Source organism: Chinchilla lanigera, unplaced genomic scaffold (genome assembly GCF_000276665.1).
Source record: "Chinchilla lanigera isolate Chin_1 unplaced genomic scaffold, ChiLan1.0 scaffold00043, whole genome shotgun sequence".
Classification (NCBI taxonomy): Eukaryota; Metazoa; Chordata; class Mammalia; order Rodentia; family Chinchillidae; genus Chinchilla; species Chinchilla lanigera.
This window is the reverse complement of record NW_004955444.1, coordinates 18,179,574-18,200,841: the sequence shown is the minus strand read 5'-3', so window position 1 is coordinate 18,200,841 and position 21,268 is coordinate 18,179,574. Positions and strand designations below refer to the sequence as shown.

The window sequence follows — 21,268 nt, the reverse complement described above, 5'->3', positions numbered from 1 at the left end:
ACTTGTGCAATGGACTGATTACTAGATTAGTCCCAGATTTAGACCAGTCATACAAAAAAATTACATCATAGTCTATTCTAGAGCATGTCTTTCTACATTAGTGTTAATAAATGATACAATACGGAAATGATCTACCAATCCAGAAAACTATAAATATCACAAAATGAAGATTCGTTTAAATAATGTGCATGGTCTACTTTTTTTCTTTTTTAAAGCAAATAGTTCATCCAAATCTGTATCTGTTCTGAAGTAAGTTTAAAGAAGCACCTATGAGCTTACTTGTACTACAGAATGACCTATCAATATGCTCTGTGGCAACAGGTCTGGCTAAGGATTTTTTAAAGTAGGGATTAAGCTGTGCATGGTGGTGCACACTTGTAATCTCAGCACTCAGGAGGCTGAGGCAGGAGACTCTCAGTGAGTTTAAGGCCAGCTTGGGCTACATAGTGAGTTTAAGGCCAGCATGAACTACAGAGTCAGATCCTGCCTAAATAAATAAATAAATAATGTAGGGATGAGTGCTGCAAATTATGAATCAGCAAAATGAGTTTTCCACTTTAACTGTTCATTTAAACCATTGTTGTTCAGATAGCCATCGTCTTTCCACAACTTTTGGGTCCTTTGGGTCTGTATGAGTTATATTGTGGAAAAATTCAGTGTGTCGTGAACGTGGGTACGGGTGGATGGAGGCAGGAGACTACCAAGATAGCAATGCAAGAAAAATCCAGTAAGTCTAAGGCAAAACTCGGTTCTACGTATCAGTGGGTGGGAGGCCTGAACAACACACGAAACCTATTTGTTCACCTCCTGCACAGAAGCCGGCCACCACATGAGAAGTCTGACTACTCTGAGGTCATCATGACAAGAGAAATCCCAGGCTAGTTATGAGGACAGAGAGATCCAGTCAGCTCTGGCTGCTCACACATCCTGATCCAGGCGCTACCTGCTAAGGCTTCAGCCACTATTTCCCTACACTTAGATAGCAGACCACAAGTTAGAGCCAACCTAATAAACCCAATCAACCTACAGAATTATGAGAAATCAATTTTTAAATTACTTTGAACAACCAAAATCTGAACACTACAGTACAGTTATATAGCATGTTATTTTAACTTCAAGTAAGGTAACACCAATCGAGTGCACTGTGATACATTTCTGACACAAACCACCCAGAGCTGGCACAGATACTGTAAGGGCCAACTCTCCTAAGATGCGTCTCTGGGCCACCTATACTTCTGACTTACTAGCTGCAAATTCAAGAGTTCCCACATCACCCTCAGGTGTGATAATTTACTAGAACAATTCAGAGAACTCAGAAAAGTACCACAGTTACAATAATAGCTTTAATTTTGTTGTTTGCTTTTTTCTTTGCAACAATAGTTTTAATATAAAGGACACACACAGAGCAAGTACAATCCATGAGGGATCATAGTAGGGCTTCACCCTTCGCTCAGCATCACTGTTTGTCAGTGATGAGCTTCCAAGGGTCAGAGTTCCAGAGGTCAGAGCGGGCTTCCTTACAAAGGCACGGTGATCACCGGCTTGTTTCTCTGGAGTGATGGAGCTCCAAAATCCAAGGACCACATATTAAATTCTCCCCAGTTTTTGAAATCCCTCCTAGTTGACTTCAGGTGAGAGGAAAATACAGCAGTGCTGTGTGAAGAGAAGAAGATGCCTTCAAAAACTAAATAAGGGACATGTTCTTGTGAATTTTTCCTAACAAAATATATAGAAAGACAAACATATATATGTGTACAGGTTTGTATTTAAACAATAATAGTGTATTGAAGTATGAAATGAAAACCCAGAGCTAAAACTGATACATCTATTCTTGTTTATTAATATGTGCCTTGCTATTATGAGCCATCTGTGACATGAACGCAATGTGCTGGGACCATCTGTAATGTTTAGTCTAATGGTTTACACAATGGCTCATGCCCTCATTAGAAGATATTAGCACCTCAAAAATACATTCACTGGAAATGACAATGTACTGATCCTTTCAGAGTCTACCAAATGGCTACACTGTAAACGAATACACATAAGAAGAAAAAGAAAGGAAATCAACAAGCCCTGAGCCCCTTCTAGGGGCCAGGACATTTCATAGACTCTTTCATCCATTAATCCTCTCAGTAACCTCATGAGCAAATATTACTGTTTCTTTTTTCCTTACTGAAAAAAGGCTTTCCAAGGTTTATTAACTTCCCAAGAGCTCAAAAGGGGCAGAGCCAAGATTTAAATCCCAGGCTTTCTGCCTCCACAGTCATTTATAGTAGCTATTGTTTGCTACCTTCCCTGCACCAACTTCCCTTCCTCTCTGTACTTTTGTTTGGACACTGATACCTTCCCATGAAGCCATTGAGCTAATCTCAAGAGTGCGTCTCCTGTCAAATGCCACTTGCACAAGCTGCTAGGATATACTGCACGGGTACAGTTGACAACTGCCCCAAGGATGACCAGAAAGAACCATAAAAGGGGTGGGGAAAAAAGTAGTGCCCAAATTCCTGGAAAATCTATTTCCAGAACAGATAAAAATATTGCTTTCCTTTACCAGCTCACCACTCCTTCTCATGTCCATGCTGTAGCCTCCTCCCAGTGGATGCTCTTTTCCTGGTCTAGGGTAGATGTCCTTATTTGTCCTCTTGTCCCTGCCCCCTCTTGCTTCCTCAGAGGTCTTTGCATCAAGTGTACTCCCTCTGTCTTAATTCTCCAGCCTCTTCCTTTTGTTTGTTTGTTTGTTTTTTTCTGGTACCGGAAATCGAACTCACGACCTTGCGCTTGCCAGGCAGGTGCTGTGCTGCTGAGCTAACTCCCCAGCCCTAGCCTCTTCCTTTTGATTGCTTTATCCCCTGTGGGGAGGCATGCCGGGGCAGCAGAGACAGGTCCTCACTATGTAGTTCAGGCTGGCCTCTAACTCAAGGCAATCCTCCTGCCTCGGCCTCCAGGGTGCTGGAATTGGAGACACACCATCATGCCCAGCCTCTAATGTTTTTTCCCCAAATCACATATATAAGCCCACACCTCTTCCCTGGGTAATCAGTCCCTGTCAGACTAACAAGCTTCTATCCATAGCACTTCCCTCTCACACCTTCACAGCCAAGCTCCTTAAAAGTGGCATCTCAGTCTGCCTTTCCTGGTCATGTTTGTACCCCCCAGTTAGTCTTCAAACTCTTGTTCATTGATGCCTCTAATTTCTCTAATAAAAATGCGTCATAATTTTCAGCAAAGTAATAAACCAAATAAGCATTTTTTATGTTTATAGTATCTAACTGAGACAGCTGATAAGGGTGAACATTCCCTAAGAGGTACTTCTTTCTTTCACAGCTATCCCAAATGCATTGCAGCCACCCTGCCTACATTAGGCACTCCATAACCACTCCAAAAGAGATTTCTTTTGACTATAGCAAACTTCAAAGGTGGACCTATCCCAGATGACTCTGCCCTGCAGCCTAGCTGGATGATTCTGCCCTCCTGAAGCCCTCAACTAGGTCTGTCAGGGGCCCGCTGCCCTACCATGCCCAAACAGAATGTCCAGTACTGTGCGTATGTAAGCCGTGGTTTTTTAAAGCAACTTCCCCATACTCTTAGCGGGTTTGACTCACATGCTATTCCTCCTTAGGCTGCAACATGTGTCCCGATAAAACCATTCAAAATGGCATGATTTTGTCTATTCATGATTTTTAGCTCAAATGAATTGTGCTAAGCTACACTAAGAGTTGACAACATCAAATGCTTCTGGCACCCAAAGCAGCCTGCAGTTGGAGATGGGAATACTGAAGGCTGAAGGCTTATGGCACAAAAAAACACCAGTAGGATTACCAGGATTGGTAACCCAAAATCACTACCACCAAAAGCTGCCAGCAGCTGGGGCTGCCAACAGCTGGGGCAGCCAGCAGCAGAGAGCAACGAAGAACTGCCGCAAGCCGCCATCTCTGATGGCCAGAGGAGTTCCAGAGGCCTGCTGGTAGCTGGGCCTCTGGACAAGAAAGGCCACGAACCCTAAGAGCCTGTAACCACGGGCTTTCAAAGATAAGGACTAAAACAAAACAAAACAAAACAAAACAAAACAAAGATAAGGGCTGTCCCTCCTTCAAAAATTCTTTCTTTGGTCAGTGGTAGGGCACTTACCTAGCACACACAAGGCCCTGGGTTCCATCACCTATAATGCAGGGGTGGGGAGAACAAGAGCTGATATAAATTTGAGTTTGGAATACTTTGATAAAATCAACATAATTTGATGTTTTTTAATCTTGTTTTATTTTGTACTTTTATTACTGTCTGTTTTATTTTTGAAACAGGGTCTCACTCTGTAATTCACAATGGCCTTGAACTTAGGCAATCCTCTTACCTCAGCCTCCCAAGTGCTGGGATTAGAGGCATGCACCACAATGCCCAGTTATTTTGTAGCTTTAAATCTATTATTCATGAGATTGCTGAAAGGTAAAATATGTAAGCACCTAATGTTTTATGTAGTTGTGTGTGTGTGTGTGTGTGTGTGTGTGTGTGTGTGCTGGAGATTGAGCCCAGGGCCTCACATGTGCTAATTACATGCTGTGCCATTCAGCTACACCCGAGCTCCCCTCTTCTGATTTTTAAAAAGCTCCCAGATTACTATCTCTTAGTCCAATTTTGAAGTTCATGCTATGGGTCCCGTTGAATTCTTCCACACCGTCCTGCCTTTGTTTTAGATTCAAAACCACCTGTGATTGACATTATAATCATTGGGTTTTACAGCAATGCTTTATCTAAGAACTTGAAGATACTTTTATGTTGAGAATGTTAAAGTTCAACATACAATGATGCCAGGTACATACGTGACAGACCATAGGTACTGAATGCTTCCCACAGTCTAAGCACTGAACAGTAATTCTATGACTTTGACATAATTTTCCCCATTCTACAGATTAAGAAGCTACAGCACAGATGGAATCAATGGCTAAGGTTATATGATCAATAACTGAAACAGCTGAGGCTTAAATAAAATTATGGGAACAACTGAAGATCCAGATTGGACCCCAGGAATAAAATCTGAATAGTAATTTGACAGAATTTGTTATAGTATCTAAATGATATCAGAAGGCGGATTTGTGAAATTAGTGTCTCAAAAAAGGAAGATCTGAAAAGATAAAAATTGGAATTATTGGGCTGAGGGAGTAGCTCAGTGACACAAGGTTGCCTAGCATGGCCAGAACCTTGGGCTTGATTCCCAGCACTGAAAAAAAGAGAAAAAAAGAAAAGAAAAGAAAAGAAAAGAAAAGGTATTATCTACTGAAACATAAAAAAATTCAGGAGACTTTCTTACTAATCTAATTTTCATTATTGGGTAAATCCAGTGGGCTGGGGTTATCAATGTTGTCTTAGGCAGATAAATCAGACAGACTAGAGGGAAACAAAAGGGTGCAGTCAGGGTTGATGTCATGCAGAATAAATGAGCAGATTAAAGGCACTGAGCATTATAAGATTTTGTTCCCTGGAACAAACATCCTAAAAGTAGGATGAATGACTTGGATTCTCTTATGGTCATTAACTTCCACACATTTTCACTCATTTTAAGAATAACAATTATTTAAAATCACCAGCAGCAGCAGCAACAGCAGCTGTAGCAGCAGTTGGGCACAGTGGTACACCTGTAATCTCAGCATTCAAGAGGCGGAAAGAGGAGGATAACCATGAGTTTGAGGTCAGCCTGAGCTACACAGTGAATTCAAGGCCAGCCTAAACTGCATACCTAGGCTTGTCTCAGGCCACCCCTCACTACCCCCAAAAACCCTAGTTGCATAAATTTTATACATTCCAGTCTCTGCAATAGTGACTTCTCATTGCAACTTGACCTTCTACTTTTAAAAGTCAGACTCATAAACTAGGTTAATGTGAATCCATTCCTGAAAGATGGATTCACTCTTGATGTGCAGGGATAAGTTCCTAAGTCTGATTTATTGCATGTGCCATCCTGAAAGTTCTCTTGAGAGACTCAATATATCCCCTCTCTATGAGCATAAAGTGTACATCATTTCCTTGTGGAAGGAAAAATGTGTTTACCTTACTTGTTACATGCTGATAATTTCTAAATTTGTCCATGGAGGTCAGAATTCACATTAGACCCACAGATCCAGCATATCCTCTTGCTGCTTATTACCTGTCATGGCTGGAGAAATTATTTAACCTCTCTAAGCTTCAGTCTCATTCCTTTAAATATTTTTTTAAAAAAGAACATCAAATTTGTTGTGATGACTAAGTGATTTAAGGTGGTTTATCATTTATTTTATTTTACTTTATTTATTTATTTTTGTTTTGTTTTGTTTTGTCCTGGTACTGGGAATCAAACTTACAACCTAGTGCTTGCCAGGCAGGTGCTGTGCCGCTGAGCTAAATCCCCAGCCCCTATCATCATATATTTTAAATTGTGCTAAATTTATAGTGAATTTTAAGAATAATTGTCAGGGATTCAATAGATCAATAGGTAAAAAACACAATAGGTAATTTACAATAGAGTATGTATAATCAGATGCTTGAGAAAATACTTGCCACCCACCAATAATTCCAGCTATGTGGTATATATGCATATGGTACATGTCTTCAGCTTAGTCAAGATGACCGAGCTCCCTATTCAAATGTCCAGTCATCCATCTGACATCTCCACTGGAATACCGTCTTAGGTTTCTGCTGCTGTAACAGAATATAGGCTGATTTAATTCATGGTTCTGGAGTCCAAGAGCATGGCACAGCATCTCATCAGGGCAGAGACTGTGCAAACATGCAAAGGAGCAGGCAGAATTTACAACAAACCCACTAATGGACTTAATCCATTCATGAGGGCAAATTTCTCATGATATAATCACCTCTTAAAGGCCCCACCTCTCAACACTGTTACAATGGCAATTAAATTGCAACATGGGTTTTGGAAGAGACAGCGTGGACATCTATTAGCATCTCAATTCTGTTCGAAGCAGAACCTTTGATTCCTTCTCCTTTCCCATACACCTAGTCTTCTCTCACCTCAACTACATGCATCATGCTAATCAAATTATATAGGAATTATGCTTGGCTTTTTCCCCTTCCCACTCCTTCCATACACTCTGTCAGTGAGCTGGACTGCACAGTGCATGTACCTACCAAATGCCAGAAAGGGAGTGACCTGATTAAGTTCCTCAGGAAGCCAAAGTGAGTGGACACCCTCTTTGCCTCTTGCCCCAAAAGCTCACCCTTCTAGAAGGTCATCTTCCAAAATGACATTTATTGAGCAGGAGTTAGAAAGGAAAGCATCAGGTGCCTGATTTGCCTAGATACCACCTGGGTAGTTCAGCATCAAGGTTGAGAGCAGCTTGACATAGAAGCTGTTCTTCTTTTTCTGGCTTCCAAGACAAGATAACGTCTCCTGCTTGGGCAGCTTCTTACAACTATAAGGTCATAAACACATACATACACACACAAATACACACATACATACAGCCAGCCAGCCCTCCACAGCCACAGCTTCAGCACCTGTGGATTCAACCAACCTTCAAGAAAAACATTTGGGAGGAGAAAAGTTACACTTGTACTGACATAAACAATTTTCTGTTCATTGCTGTGATACAGCAAGTGAGTTTGTCAAGAATGGCATTCATAAGAGACCGAAAGAACAGGAACAAACAAAGCTTTACTGAGCCGGCTGATGGACAGTCTCTAACCAGGGGCCAGAGAAGATGTCCATGTTCTTCTGGGTTTCACCTTTGGTTTAAGTACATTTTAGGTTTTCATAGTAACCATTACCTCATTTGGGGGAATCTTACAAGAATGTCACACAATTATCACAAAGTTTACCTCTCTCAGAAGCTATCAGACAGCCAGATTCCAGATGACCACTGCAATTTAACTTTTAGCCTACTTCCCAATTTGTCCTGTTCATTCTGTTCCCATTTTATGGCTCTGCTCTCCTTTAAATGGGTTAATAACTATCCAAGGCAAAGGGGTGAAAACTGGGGGTCAACTACAGCTTAAGTGAGCTTAAGTGACTTCTCTTAATATGGAGCTAAAAACAGAAAATGGAGTCTCTCTTGCCCTATCAGTTGCCTAAACAATGAAATGAAATAATTATTTATATAGCATTTACATTGTATTGAATATTAAACATAATCTCCAATTGTAATGAAGTATATAGGTAGATGTACACAGGCTACATACAATCTAGGCCATTTATGTTATTGACTATCTATAGATTTTGGTCTCTTAAATCCTAGAATCAAATCCCATCACTGGTGAGGGACAGCTGTGTGAGGGACAGCTTTAGTATTTACGACAGGCAAGGTGATCTGAAGTACAAGGATTGGGGCAGGAGTCCCCTTCCTCCAAGTCCAACAAAAGCACTGAAATACTTCTTAATAGCCTTCAAATTTCATTTCTTCCTTTAAATGAACTATTGTTTTTGGTGTGTTCTGCAAAATTGTTAAAAGATTATTTCTCTGTGACAAATTAATGATGTCATCTTTATTGCTTTTCTTACATATTCCATTAATTTTTATGAACTATTTGTTTCTAATAAATATAAATCTCTAGATTTTTAATAAATTAACAATCTATAATTTATATTAGTTTTAATAGAAACATTGGAGTTGAAATGCTGTGTAAACTTTTGAATAAATTGCCATTCCATTTACATTTAAATTTTCTTCCCAATTTTGAAAATACGTATTGTAAATTGAAAAGCCTTTATTTATTTATTTTTTTTGGTTTTTTTCTGGTACCGGGAACCGAACTCATGACCTTGCGCTTGCCAGGCAGGCGCTTTGCCACTGAGCTAAATCCCCAGCCCCTGAAAAGCCTTTATAAAGATAGAGCTGCCACTATCCACAAATATCTAGTACTGGGCACAGTAAATGTGGTAGGCAGAAGTCTAAGATAACCACTAAGGTCCCCATCTCTTTGGATATACAAACCTTCTCCCCGTTGTTGAATCAAATAGAAGTTAGATTCTATGAGAGGATTTTGTAACATGCAAGTAATTTCTCAAATCAGTTGATCTTAAAATAGGAAAGTTATCCTGGGTGAGCCAGATCTAATCAGTTTCAGTTCTTTGAAAAGACAGTGCACTTCCTGGCAAAGAGCTTCATAACACGAAAGATTTAAAATGAGAAAGATCTCCTATTGCTGTATTTTTCACGTGGCAGAAAATCTAAGTGAACTTTAGTTGCTAAGCAAGCTTTCACCTAATAGCAAGGAAATAAAACTACAAACAACACATGGCTTTTCTTCCCACATCATGTGATCTTGGAAAAGGACTCTGATCTCCAGATGAGAATGCAGCCAAGCTACCACCATGGTTTTAGCCTTATGAGACCCTTAGTAGAGAATCCTGTCATACTACAGCTAGATTTCTGCCTTACATAATTGTGAGATAATATATTGTTTTCAGTGGCTAAGTCTGTGGTAATTTGTTATTTAGCAATAGCAAAATGAATCTAGTATGAAATGCTTACATTAAAATATGAGCCCAACATCATCTACATAATATGATGCTGTACAGTAGGGGGCCAGGGATATAGCTCAGTGACACAAGCACCTGCCTGGCAGGAGCGAGGTCATGAGTTTATTCCTGGTACCAAAAAAAAAAAAAAAAAATAGAGTAGGAACTGCAGTATTCCTAGAAGCCCTCTATACACTGGACAACTCCTCACTGTAATTAAACTATACAGATATACAAATGACCAAGTAAACATACCCTACAAAACTAAATGTATTAGCAATTTGAGTCTTCCTTATTACCTTAAAAACATCTGTAGACACTGTAAAACCTCCAAACACAAGGGACAGTGTGATAAGAAGGTAGAATGAAGAGACTAGAGAATTAACTAAGATTTAAAAACCTTACTATTGCTAATTTTCTTTTAAAGAATAAAATTAACCATATGAACACTGCTGCTTAGAAGGTGTTTGTGTAAATGAGAGGCCATGAGCTTAAGCTTCACAGTAAATCAACTTCTGTCTGGACCCTTAACACTTGCCATAATGTGGGACATACTGATGCCAAATCTCAAATATTCTTTCTTGTACAGTTATATTCACTAATCATTCGAGTGACTTAGTGACTCTAACTTTTGGGAAATAAAATGACAGTCAAATTTCTCTTTGGCGTGTAACTTTTTTTCTATACTGAGGATTGAAACCATGTAGGAAAGCAGCCTGTGAGGAATGCCTAACTAGAGGAGTAAACAGCCATTAAAGACAAGACATGGAAATAATTTTTGAGAGGGGCCAGGGGCTCTTGCCTCTACTGGACAAAGAGCAATGAGCATTTGGCACACCTCACTTTTACTGATACAGGAGGAAGCAATTAGGGTAGCAGAAGATTCATCTGCCTCTTGTTATCTATAGTACATACCCAGGTAAACAACTGGATCTCAGCTGCACTGACTTGTCTCTGGAACTTGCTATGTGCAAGTATGTCTGCATGTAGCCAAAGGGGCACAGCTTGCTATTTTTCTTCTTTTTGCTTGCAGAAAGGTCACTTAGGCCTTGAGCCTTGTTATCTGGTCTCCTACAAACCCAGGAGTGCTCTATTAATGAGGGGCATCCTGGGCACACTCTCATTCTTTTTTAAATACTGACATAAGGTCTCAATAAGTTGCCCAGGCTGGCTTCAAACAGGGAACTCTCCTGTCTCAGCCTCCTGAGTAACTAGGATTAAAATTTGTACTTTAACTTGCTGGTTTAAAGGCAGTGCTTCTACCACCTGCATTTAGTGTAGATTTCACTAGTCTGAAACTTAAAATGCATAATCAACTGATATAATGTAAGAGTTTTGGTTATAAGAGTTTTCATACGCCAGAAAACATCTACTTCCACACAGTGACTCAAAAGTTTGTGAATAAGTAAAAATAAATGGTTTACTCTGTTGTTCTCATGAACCTTTAAAGATCTGAGATAAAAACAAAGGGCAATACTTTAAAAAAAAAACTCTTAAAGGACTTCTGGGAAGACAGCAGGGTAGTGAACAGCAGAGAAACAGCCTCTTTGAGATGGTATCCAGACACTGGAATACAGCAACATGAGGAAGAGGCAGGAAGTGGGTTCCCAAGACCTAGCAAGGATCTGAATCAAGAATAGAAGCCCATGGGGACAGAAGAGAGACCTCAACAAAGAAGGAGGCAGGAAGCAGTGCTTTCTCCCTGAGCCCTGACTTACTGCAAGGGAGGGGAAGCTCAAAGATCTAGATGCACGGTGACTACTGGTGACCCCAGAGGCCTCCACAGAGAAATGCACCAATGGACTGGAGCAGTGGATGCAGCAGCCTGCAGTGGCTCATGAGTTTTTCGAGTTCAAACATCTCTCAGGAGAGGGTAACTGGCCAGGTGCCATCTTGGAGAAAGGCCAATGGAGCTCAGAACTCAGGGCAGCTACTGGTGTGCTCCATCTAATGGCTCCCAGTGTCAAGGTAAGATGGAACTGAGTTCTAGTCAGCAGGAGGTCAAGGAGGCTAGTTCAAACTAGCAGGAATGCACATGGAATTTTGCAGGGTCAACAAACTGAGTATCAGCCTTGCAAACAGAAACCAGTCTGAACTGCAGTGGAACTAAAGGTGCAGGTTTGCTGGGATCATCCATGACCCAACCGTAAATCTAAGGCAGGCTTGCTGGGATTAATTGACATGGATCTGGGCTCTATCTGCCTACCCTGTCTACCAGTGACAGAAAAGACATGCCCTGAAGTGCACATGCTTTTTCTTCTTTTTTCTTGTTTGTTCTTGTTTTTGTATGAGTATGAACACTGTTTTAAGTATTTGTTGTTGTTGTTCTATTGTCTTTTTTACTTCTCTTTTTCCCTCCTGTCTTGTTCATCAGTTTCTCAAAGTTCATGTGATCTTACTTTCTCCTCCAATCTTGCTTCTGATGTCTATCTCTCCTTCTACTTATTTTCCACCCAAACTCCTTCTAAATTTTCTCCTCTGAGGGTAAAACTGCCATATTGAGGAAATATTTATTGTATACAATTTTGTGGCATTTTAGATTTTGTTATATAACCACAAATCTACTTCATACAGTTAAAGGTGGCAAATTAATAGTTACCACAGTTTGTCATTTTCTATGCTGTGCTTGATGCTATTGTTATGAAAGACTGTACTACTTTAGCCCAGGTGACATAATTATTCTCATCAGTTGTTCTTCCTGGTATGCCAAGACTGAGAATGCCTGAGGGTAATAAACAACACTAGAGGCCAGTACCAAAGAACCCAGTGCTAGGCCAAATAGGCAGCAACTTCTCATCCCAAATAAATCAAAGAGGTAGGATCTTGGAAGAGACTCAGAATCCAAAAGCAAGCTACATGCAAAAGACATCTCCGAGAAGTAGTCATTTCCTAAGGTTTCAATACTAGCAATAAAGCTACTTGCCATAAGTAATTTATAAGATTCAGCACTGGAATTAAACTAAAAAAATTTTAATAAGGAAAAAAATGAGAAAACACAAAAGCAAGATGCAACTTCCAGCTCACAGAGGCAAACCCAGGGGACAATGAAGTAGAACAATTTGAAAGCCACCCACTGGACTCTCTGAAGTGGTAACTGTGGAAATAACAAAGCTGATGAATGAGGCTCCAGAAAAAAATCAAATCAGAAATAATGTCTGAGATAACTACAGAGATAGTGACCACAATGAAGGGTATGGTTAGTGACTCTAGAGTTGACAGAGTTAAAGAAAACTAGAGGAGCTTAGAAATATGATAGAAACTATGAATGCCCAAAACAGGAAAAAATGGAACTCATGAAACAGATTCTAAAAATATCTAAGAGACAAAAATTCTACTGAAAGTATATGCAGCTGAATGAGCAAATGTGAGGATACAATATCACATACAGAAGACAGGTTACAGTTAGTGATCATAAAAACAAGTATGTCTTAAAAATACCAAGGGACTATGAAAACTCATTCCAACAGTTGCTAGATGATGCAAAGAAAAATAACATAAGATTGATCAAAGTCAATGAAGGTGATAGCACAAATGACATTTTTTAAAAAAAAAACCTGTTTACAGAAGTAACGGTAGAAAACTTCCCAAACAGGAAAAAAGAATTTGGTATACATACAAGTGAGGCATACAGAACTCCAATTAGCCATGATTAAAAAAGAAATCCACACCAAGGCATATAATATTCAAGATTCCAGAAAATCAACACAACACAACAGAATATTAAAAGCTGTTGAAGTATTTTAATCTCTAAAAGAAAACAACCTCCAGCTCAGATTGATGTACCCCACAAAACTATCTTTCAAAATTGATGGAGAAATAAGATACTTTCATGAAAAGAATAACTGAAGAAAATCATGACCACCAAGCCAGCATGACAAAATGTTCTGAAGGATATTCTAGAAGAGTTAACGAATACTACAATTCCAGGAACCCCCAACAGAATGAGTTCATGAGGCAAGGAAAGCAATTAAACAAGGGGTAGGGGGACCAGAAACAGGAAAATAGCAAGGCAAAGATAAATCAATATATATTTATAATGATCAATGTAAATGGTCTTGATTCACCAGTCAAAGGAAACAGATTGGCAGATGCAAGATCCAACAATATGATGCATACAAGAAACACATTTAATTCAAAAAGAAATTCATAGACCAAAAGTCAAAGGATGAAAAACAATAGTCCATGCAAGAGGAACACGGGAAAGAGCAAGGGTACTTATTCTATTTGCAGACAAACTGCACTTCAAGCCAAGACTGATTAGGAAAGACAAAGGTCACTACATTCTTGTAAAGAGAATAATCCAAGAGGAAGAGATAACAATCATAAGTACATACCAGCACACCCAACTATATAAAACAAACATTAATGAATATGAAAATCAAATAAGCACTAATACAACTGTAATGGGGGACCACAATACTCCACTGTTACAAATAGAAAGATCAACTAGAAAAAAATAAACCAAGAAATACAAGCACCAAACCAACTTTTGAACAAATGCACTTAGTAGATGTCTACAAAATGTTCCACCTGACAATATCAGTATACATTTTTCTCAGCTGCATAAGGGACATTCTTCAAAATAGACCACATACTAACTCATAGAACATACTTAAGTAAAATGCAAAGGAACTGAAATTAGCCTATGCATATTATCAGACCATAGTGCAATGAAATTTTAAAATCACTGGCACAAGAACCTCATAAGCACATGGAAATTAAATAGTACCCTCCTGAACAACAATGGGTCACTGATGAAATTAAAGAAGAAATTAGTTTCAACAACTAAATAATAATGACAATACAACATACTTAGGGGACACAATGAAAGCAGTCCTAAGAGGGAAATTTATAACAGTGAATACCCATATCAGGAAAACAGAGCAAGTGCAAATAACTTAATTGTGGACCTCAAACTTCTAGAAAATGAAGAGCAAGTTAAGCCAAAAACTTGTATGAGGGAGGTAACCGTAAAGATAAGAGCTAAAATTAATGCATTGGAGACTAAGAAAACAATACAAAGAATCAATTGAAGAGGTGGTTCTTTGAAAGATTAAATAAAATCGACAAACTCTTATCCAACCCTACCAAAAAAAGGAAAGAAAAGATTCAAATCCATGCAATTAGGAATGAAAAGGGTGAAATCACAATGGACCCTGCAGAAATCCAGAAGATTATCTACACCTACTTTGAAAATTTGTATTCTAATAAGATGGAAAATGCAGAAGAAATGGACAGATTCCCAGATACATATAAATTACCAAAGCTGAATCAAGAAGATATAAAAATCCTAAATAAACCAATATCAATCAATGAAATTGAAGATGTAATTAAAACCCTACCAAAGAAGAAAAGCCCAGGGACTGACAGATTAACTGCTGAATTCTACAAGAAGTTAGAGAAGACATAACACAACTACTGCTCAGACTCTTTAATGAAATTGAAAGGGAAGCAATACTCCCAAATTCACTCCTGGAAGCAAGCATTACCCTGATACCAAAACTGGTGAAGGACCCAACTGAGAAAAAGAACTATAGGCCAATCTCCCTAATGAACATAGATGGAAAAATCCTCAGTAAGATATTGGCAAACAGAGTGCAGCAAATCATCAAGATTAATACACCATGACCAAGTGGAATTCATCCCAAGGATGGAGGGCTGGTTCAACATACATAAGTCAATAAATGTAATACACCATATTAATAGTCAAGAACAAACATCCTATGATCACCTCAATAGATGCAGAAAAAACTTTTGACGAAGTCCAGCACCCTGGATCCTTGTTATGATGTAGCTTCCAGCTACATCTATGTACGTGTGTAGAGAAGCTTGGACTGAGCAGCTACTAGAATGTCCAGCTCTCCAGCACACACGTGGCCATGTGTAAAGATAAGGAACAATCTCTGTTCATATCTCCCATTGGGACAAGCTAATTTATCATTTCCTCAAAAATGGAAACAAAACAGCTTTCTCTTTATTAAAATTTAAATACATTTAAGGACTATCTCATGTCTAATCCTGTAGGATTAACAAATCCTCTTAAATAATTCTATGTATGTTTCCTATTGACTCTGTTTCTCCAGAAAACCCTATCAATATGGACTCCATGGTAGAGTCACTCAGCAAAACTGCTCCTAAACTTGATGCACAAAAATTGTGAAAAGATAATTTTTCTCATTATTTTAAGGTTATTTAGCACTTTCTCAAAATCTGTTTATCAAGGTTCTTGAGAAGACATGATCTCAAGATTCCTTAAGCTGGAAAATTTTAAAATGTGGAAGTATAGTAAACCTAAACTAACCTTTCAGTTTAAATATGAACCCTTAGATATAATTTCACTTTTCTGTTGTTTGCTTGTTTGAGACAAGGTCTTACTATGTAGTGCAGGCTGGCTTTGAACTCGCTTATGTAGCTCTGGCTGGCCTGGAACTCCTCCTGCTTCATCCTCCCAAGTGCTGCGATTACAAGCATGCAGAACCACACCTGCCTAATTTCACTTTTTGAGGGACAGACTTGTTCATTTAATAACTTTTATTTCTAAAATTAAGAAATTGGAAGGGGAGTCCTGTTTTCCCTAGATTTCAAGTGAAATTTGATTCTCTCATTCCTTATGTTGAAAATTCTGGTAATGAGACTGTTAGAAGTAGAGATAGATTCTATGAGAGAGAGGGAAGAGAAAAGAGTATTGAAATGTGAACTCACAATTCCCTGTACCATTTATTTTCTAAGATCTCATCTCACACAAATAACATCAGTGACAGGTTTTCTCTGTTCATATGTCCCACTGGGACAAGCTAATTTATCATTTCCTCAAAAATGGAGACAAAACAGCTTTCTTTTTATTAAAATTTAAACACATTCAAAGATAAAACAAATCAAGGTATATATAACTATAGTAGGTAATTCTCTTTTTAGCACAATGTGAATTATGCTCTCCATGCCTACCCATTGTCATTCCAATCAATTCAAAGCAAAGAATACACACCAGTTAACATAAGACACGAACATATAAAAGATAAACAGAAAGTTGAGGGTGTAGCTAGCTTAGGATGTCCAAGGCCTTGGGTTCTATCCCTAGCACTTAAAAACAAAACAATACAACATCAATATCCAACAATAAATGGAGAGCCGGACGTGGTGGCACACACTTGTAATCCCACACTTGGGAGGCTGAGGCAGGAGGATCGTTGAGATTTTGAGGCTAGCCTAGGCTACAAAGTGAGCACAAGGCCAGCCTGAACTGCATAGGGAGACCCTATCTCAAAAAGACAAAAAAAAAATTTTTTTTTAAATATAATAAAATAAAACAGAGTGGCATTTAAAAGACTTGTAAAGTCTGGTCTCTGTTGACAAAACATAATGTAGCTATGCTGGCTGTGGTGGTACACACCTATGATGTGTGTTGAGAAGCTGAGGTAGGAGGAATGCTGTGAGTTCCAGGCCAGTCTGGACTGCACAGTGAGCTCAAGGCCAGCCAGAACTACATAGTGAGACCCTGTCTCAAAAAATTTAAAAATTTAAAAAGCAGATAATAATTATTACTAATGTTACATGGTTTTACAGAAATAATTTATATCCTCAGATAGACTTGTAGATAATCATACACCTGTAATATAATATATACATTTTCTCCTAGCAAAAATATACTTTTGAACTCAGAAGGCTGAGCCAGGGATCACCACAGATTCAAAATCAGCCTGGGCTACAAAGAGAGTTCGTGGCCAGCCTGAACTACATAGTGAGACCTTGTCTAAAAATAAATAAATAAATGAATAAAAAATATGTACTTTTAATAATTCTATTATGCAAGCAATTAGAATTACTATCTTGAACAGAGGGATAAAAAGTTTGAAGAGGATTTTTTTTTTTTTTTTTTTTTTTTTTGAGACAGAGTCTCACTATGCAGTTCAGGCTGGCCTTGAGTTCAGTTTATAGCCCAGGTTGGTCTCAAACTCCTAATGATCCTCCTGCCTCAGCCTCCCAAGTGCTGGCATTATAGGTGTGCACTACCACGCCCAGCATGAAGAGACTTTCTAAAATTGGTTAGTTAATGGTAAGAGATTGTAATTAAGGCCTCTAGGAATCTAGCGTTGGACCCTTCTCCAGACCACTTTTCTACTGAAAGCACTAGGCAAATACCAAGAACTTAAAAAAATAAAGAACACTATTCTAGTTTTTAACTCACTTGTTTTTATAATTATTAATTTAAAATATTTTGTACATTTACATATATATATATTTTTTAATATAAATATATAAAATATATATATTTTTTTCTTAGTCTTTTTCAGATAGGGTCTCACTATGCAGTTGAGGCTGGCCTTGAGCTCACTTTGTAGCCCAGGCTGGTCTCGAACTCACCACGATTCTCCTGCCTCAGCCTACCGAATACTGGGATTACAGGCATGTGCCACCACACCCAGCTGTACATTTATATTTTAAAGCACTATTTTACAAAATTAGTTTATTGTTATTCAATTATTAGTTGTTCCTCTGATCCATGAATTTATGTTGGTACCTTCTTTTACTTATGAGCAGTTCACTGGCAAAACAAATAGACTACAAATAAAAAAAGTTTTCTCTGGCTACACACAGACATATTGACGACAGAAGTGAATTTGCTAGTATCAAGTTCTGACTCTTCAAGTAACCTTTTGAAGGATGAGCAGAGGGGAGAAGACAGGGGTCAGAAACAGGTCATGAAAGTATAAATAAAACAGTGACTACTGTTGGGCATGGTGGTACATACTTGTAATCCCAGCACTCAAGTGTCTGAGGCAGGAGGATCAGTGTAGTCAAGAGGTTGGTCTGGGCTATGTTCATGGCCAGCCTGAACTACATGACATCCGGTCTCAAAAACTCAAAAAAAAAAAAAAAAGGGGGGGAATACTAAGAATGCTGCTTGCCGGGCGTGGTGGCGCACGCCTGTAATCCCAGCACTTGGGAGGCTGAGGCAGGAGGATGATTGTGAGTTCAAGACCAGCCTGGGCTACAAAGTGAGCTCAGGGCCAGCCTGAACTGCACAGTGAGACCCTGATTCAAAAAGACAAAAATAAAATAAAATAAAACAAAACAATAAAATAATGCAGTACTTTTCCTGTAGCCTTCATCAAGCCAAAGCCACTCATGACTTAGCTCAGGGAGCCTCTAATCTTTAAGGGAAGTCCTTGTTGGGCTCATTTCCCTCCTACAGTTCTTACTGAAAGGACGAATACAGAGAAAAGGCTTCAATTCCTTAATTTTCTACTGCATGTTAGGCATTATGCGAAACAATTTACATATGTAATCTCAGGAGGAACTGAAACAGAGAGTTTAGTAACTTAGCCAGCATCACTCAACTGATAAGGTGGTAAAATCAGGATTTAAACATAATCCTTCCAAAAATGGTACTGAGCTTACTAAGGATTTGCTGGAAAATTAGTACCATCAAGGTATTTAGAAAAGGCTGAAAAAGGGTATTTCACAATGGCTCCCAAGTATTTCTGGGTCCTGCAGCTCTGCTAGGATCTCTCCCCAAAAGTGCACATATACAAATAGCGTACATCATTTTTCACATACTATTTCAGGAGGAATGGCCAAAGGACAATGGAAACCAGGGTAAGAAACTAAAACTTACAGTCTCCCAAACCATCCTCTCCCCATCTAACCACTATTCCTCTTTCCCACAATCTAAGAATAATGAAAATGAGAGAAAGCGAAAACATGAAAGTTCAGTTGGGAGAAGCAAATGCAAAACTCTAATGCAGTAGTACTTTAAAATATCGTGTAGAACTTGAATAAGAAGACATTGAAAATGTAGCCTTAACAACTTTTAAATTGCAGTTATAACCTTCAGACTATATATGATGCAAGACTGAGAGGTGAAGTTTTTGGTTTTTCATCCCCAAGAGAATGAAAATGGCTGAAAATAAAACTGAATGGAAAAATCCCAGGAAGTATAGTGTACTACTCTTTAACAGAGAATGATTTACTTCTGTCACTTTGGGGAATTTCTCTTGAAAGTGCATTTAGATTTTATGAGCTAAATGTTTTAAATGGTGTTTGTGTTGTTTTAATGTATATCCCGTATTGTTTCCAAATGGATTTAACAGAGCTTATAGGTTTAGAGAAAATATAATGAAATGTTGTGAATTACAGAAAAAGAAAAAAAAAAACAAACATAAAATAGAGGTGGAAACGATGTTGATTTTAAAATCCAAATTTAGGGGCTGGGGATTTAGCTCAGCGGCAAAAGCGCCTGGCTGGCAAGCACAAGGTCGTGAGTTCGGTTCCCGGTACCGGAGAAAAACCAAAAAAAAAAAAAAAAAAAAAAATTAAAATCCAAATTTATATAATGATTAGACCTTCCTCCCTCAACAACACCCCCCTCATGCTGAGGAAGTAATCCATGGCCTCCCACATGCTTGGCCAGTGCTTAAGCTACACCCCTAGCCCAGTCATCTTATTTGACCCTAAACTGACTTTGTTAAGCAGTCATCATCCACATTTTCCAGATAAGGGAAACTGATAAGAGCTGGATAAAAGACTCAGTGAAAGATTTTGAAAATCAAGTTCTTCCTCTTTTCACTGGTTTATACTTCAGCAAGTGACCATCACAATTCCTATGCACTAACGAACAATGCCTTGCAGTTCTGGGCAAGAACAATACATATTTGATACCTGTGGCTGTCATATTTGCATGAGGAAAGGTTTACCACCTTCTGTATAGGTTGCTTTACATCTACACTTGATCTTAGCCAAAAGGCCGAGAAGCAATTGGTTGCTTTACATCTAGAGGCTGGCTAGATGTAAACTCAAAAGAACTTCAGACTTGGAATAGCCTTTTTAAGTAATCAGCTCAGATATGAGTACAAGAAGCACTGAAAAGTCAAATGATTTATCACAATCAGCCAATCAGGGGTAATATCACCATGTGGTAGATCTGGCAGATAGAGTCCAAATTCTTGTGTACAGCAAACAAAAAATTGCAAAGTATACACCTGATGGTGAGGGAAAAGTAGCTACATTTATTGAAGGTCAAGAATAAAAAAATGGTGCTGGGGCAGCTTTTAGGTTTAAGCATGAGAGAAAAAAAGCCCTCTGGTGCTTTGGTCTGGAGTACAGGTTGCTTGCAGGGTGCAGCCTGAGCTCACATAGATAAGAGAGTTGAGATTAGGGAGGAGTGACCCTAAGATGTTTCCAAAACTCAAGGGAATGGAGGAGACTAAATTCCTTAGTCTCCAATATTCTAGCTGTATTAATAGGACTAACACCAGAAGTTCAGTTTCCTAAATTCTTTTTCTTTTGGTACCAAGAATTGAACTCAGGACCTCAGGCTTGCCAGGCAGGCACTGTGCCACTGAGCTATATCCTCAGCCCCCCTAAATTTTTTTGACATCATATTGTACAATTATTTGTATGATTCTTATAATAAATCCAATTCTAACCTTCTTTTCAAAATCTTGCTGTGGGGGCCGGGTATCTCGCTCAGTGGCACAGCACCTGCCTGGCAAGTGCAAGGTCCTGAGTTCAATTACCAGTACCAAAAAAAAACCAAAATGGCTGGGTGTGGTGGTGTATGCCTGGAATCCCAGCACTCTGGAGGCTGAGGCAGGAGGATTGTTGTGAGTTCGAGAACAGCCTCGGCTACAAAATGAGCTCAAGCTCAGCCTGAACTGCATAGCGAGACCCTGTCTCGAAAAAGAAAGAAAAAACAAGAACAAAAAAAACAAAATTTCCCTACCAGGTAAAGTTCTGTACACCTATTGTTATAGGCAGCTGAGTTAGCTAGAAATATTATAGGCAGCCAGACAGGGCCAGGCCCTCAAAGGAGCCAACATGAAGATA

The 21,268-nt window shown here is 38.9% G+C and overlaps 1 protein-coding gene across 8 annotated transcripts in view; it reads right to left on the bottom strand.

Annotated features, from left to right (window-relative positions):
* Nucleotides 1–455: 455 nt before the first annotated feature.
* Nucleotides 456–21,268, bottom strand: part of LOC102030357 (basic proline-rich protein-like) — a 30,452-nt gene continuing 9,639 nt past the window's right edge. For 2 of the 8 annotated variants that reach the window (XR_001235518.1, XR_001235517.1), the window contains exons 2-4: nt 6,533–6,666; nt 4,129–4,159; nt 456–1,653 (exon numbers count right to left, since the gene is read on the bottom strand). Coding sequence is in view for 2 of the 8 variants with exons in the window: in XM_013518184.1 (XP_013373638.1) it covers nt 1,518–1,653; nt 4,129–4,159 (167 nt within the window). In the remaining 6 variants the exon portion in view is untranslated. The remainder of the gene's footprint in view (nt 1,654–4,128; nt 4,160–6,532; nt 6,667–21,268) is intronic. The other 6 variants (XR_001235520.1, XR_001235519.1, XR_001235515.1 and 3 more) reach the window with 5 other exon arrangements.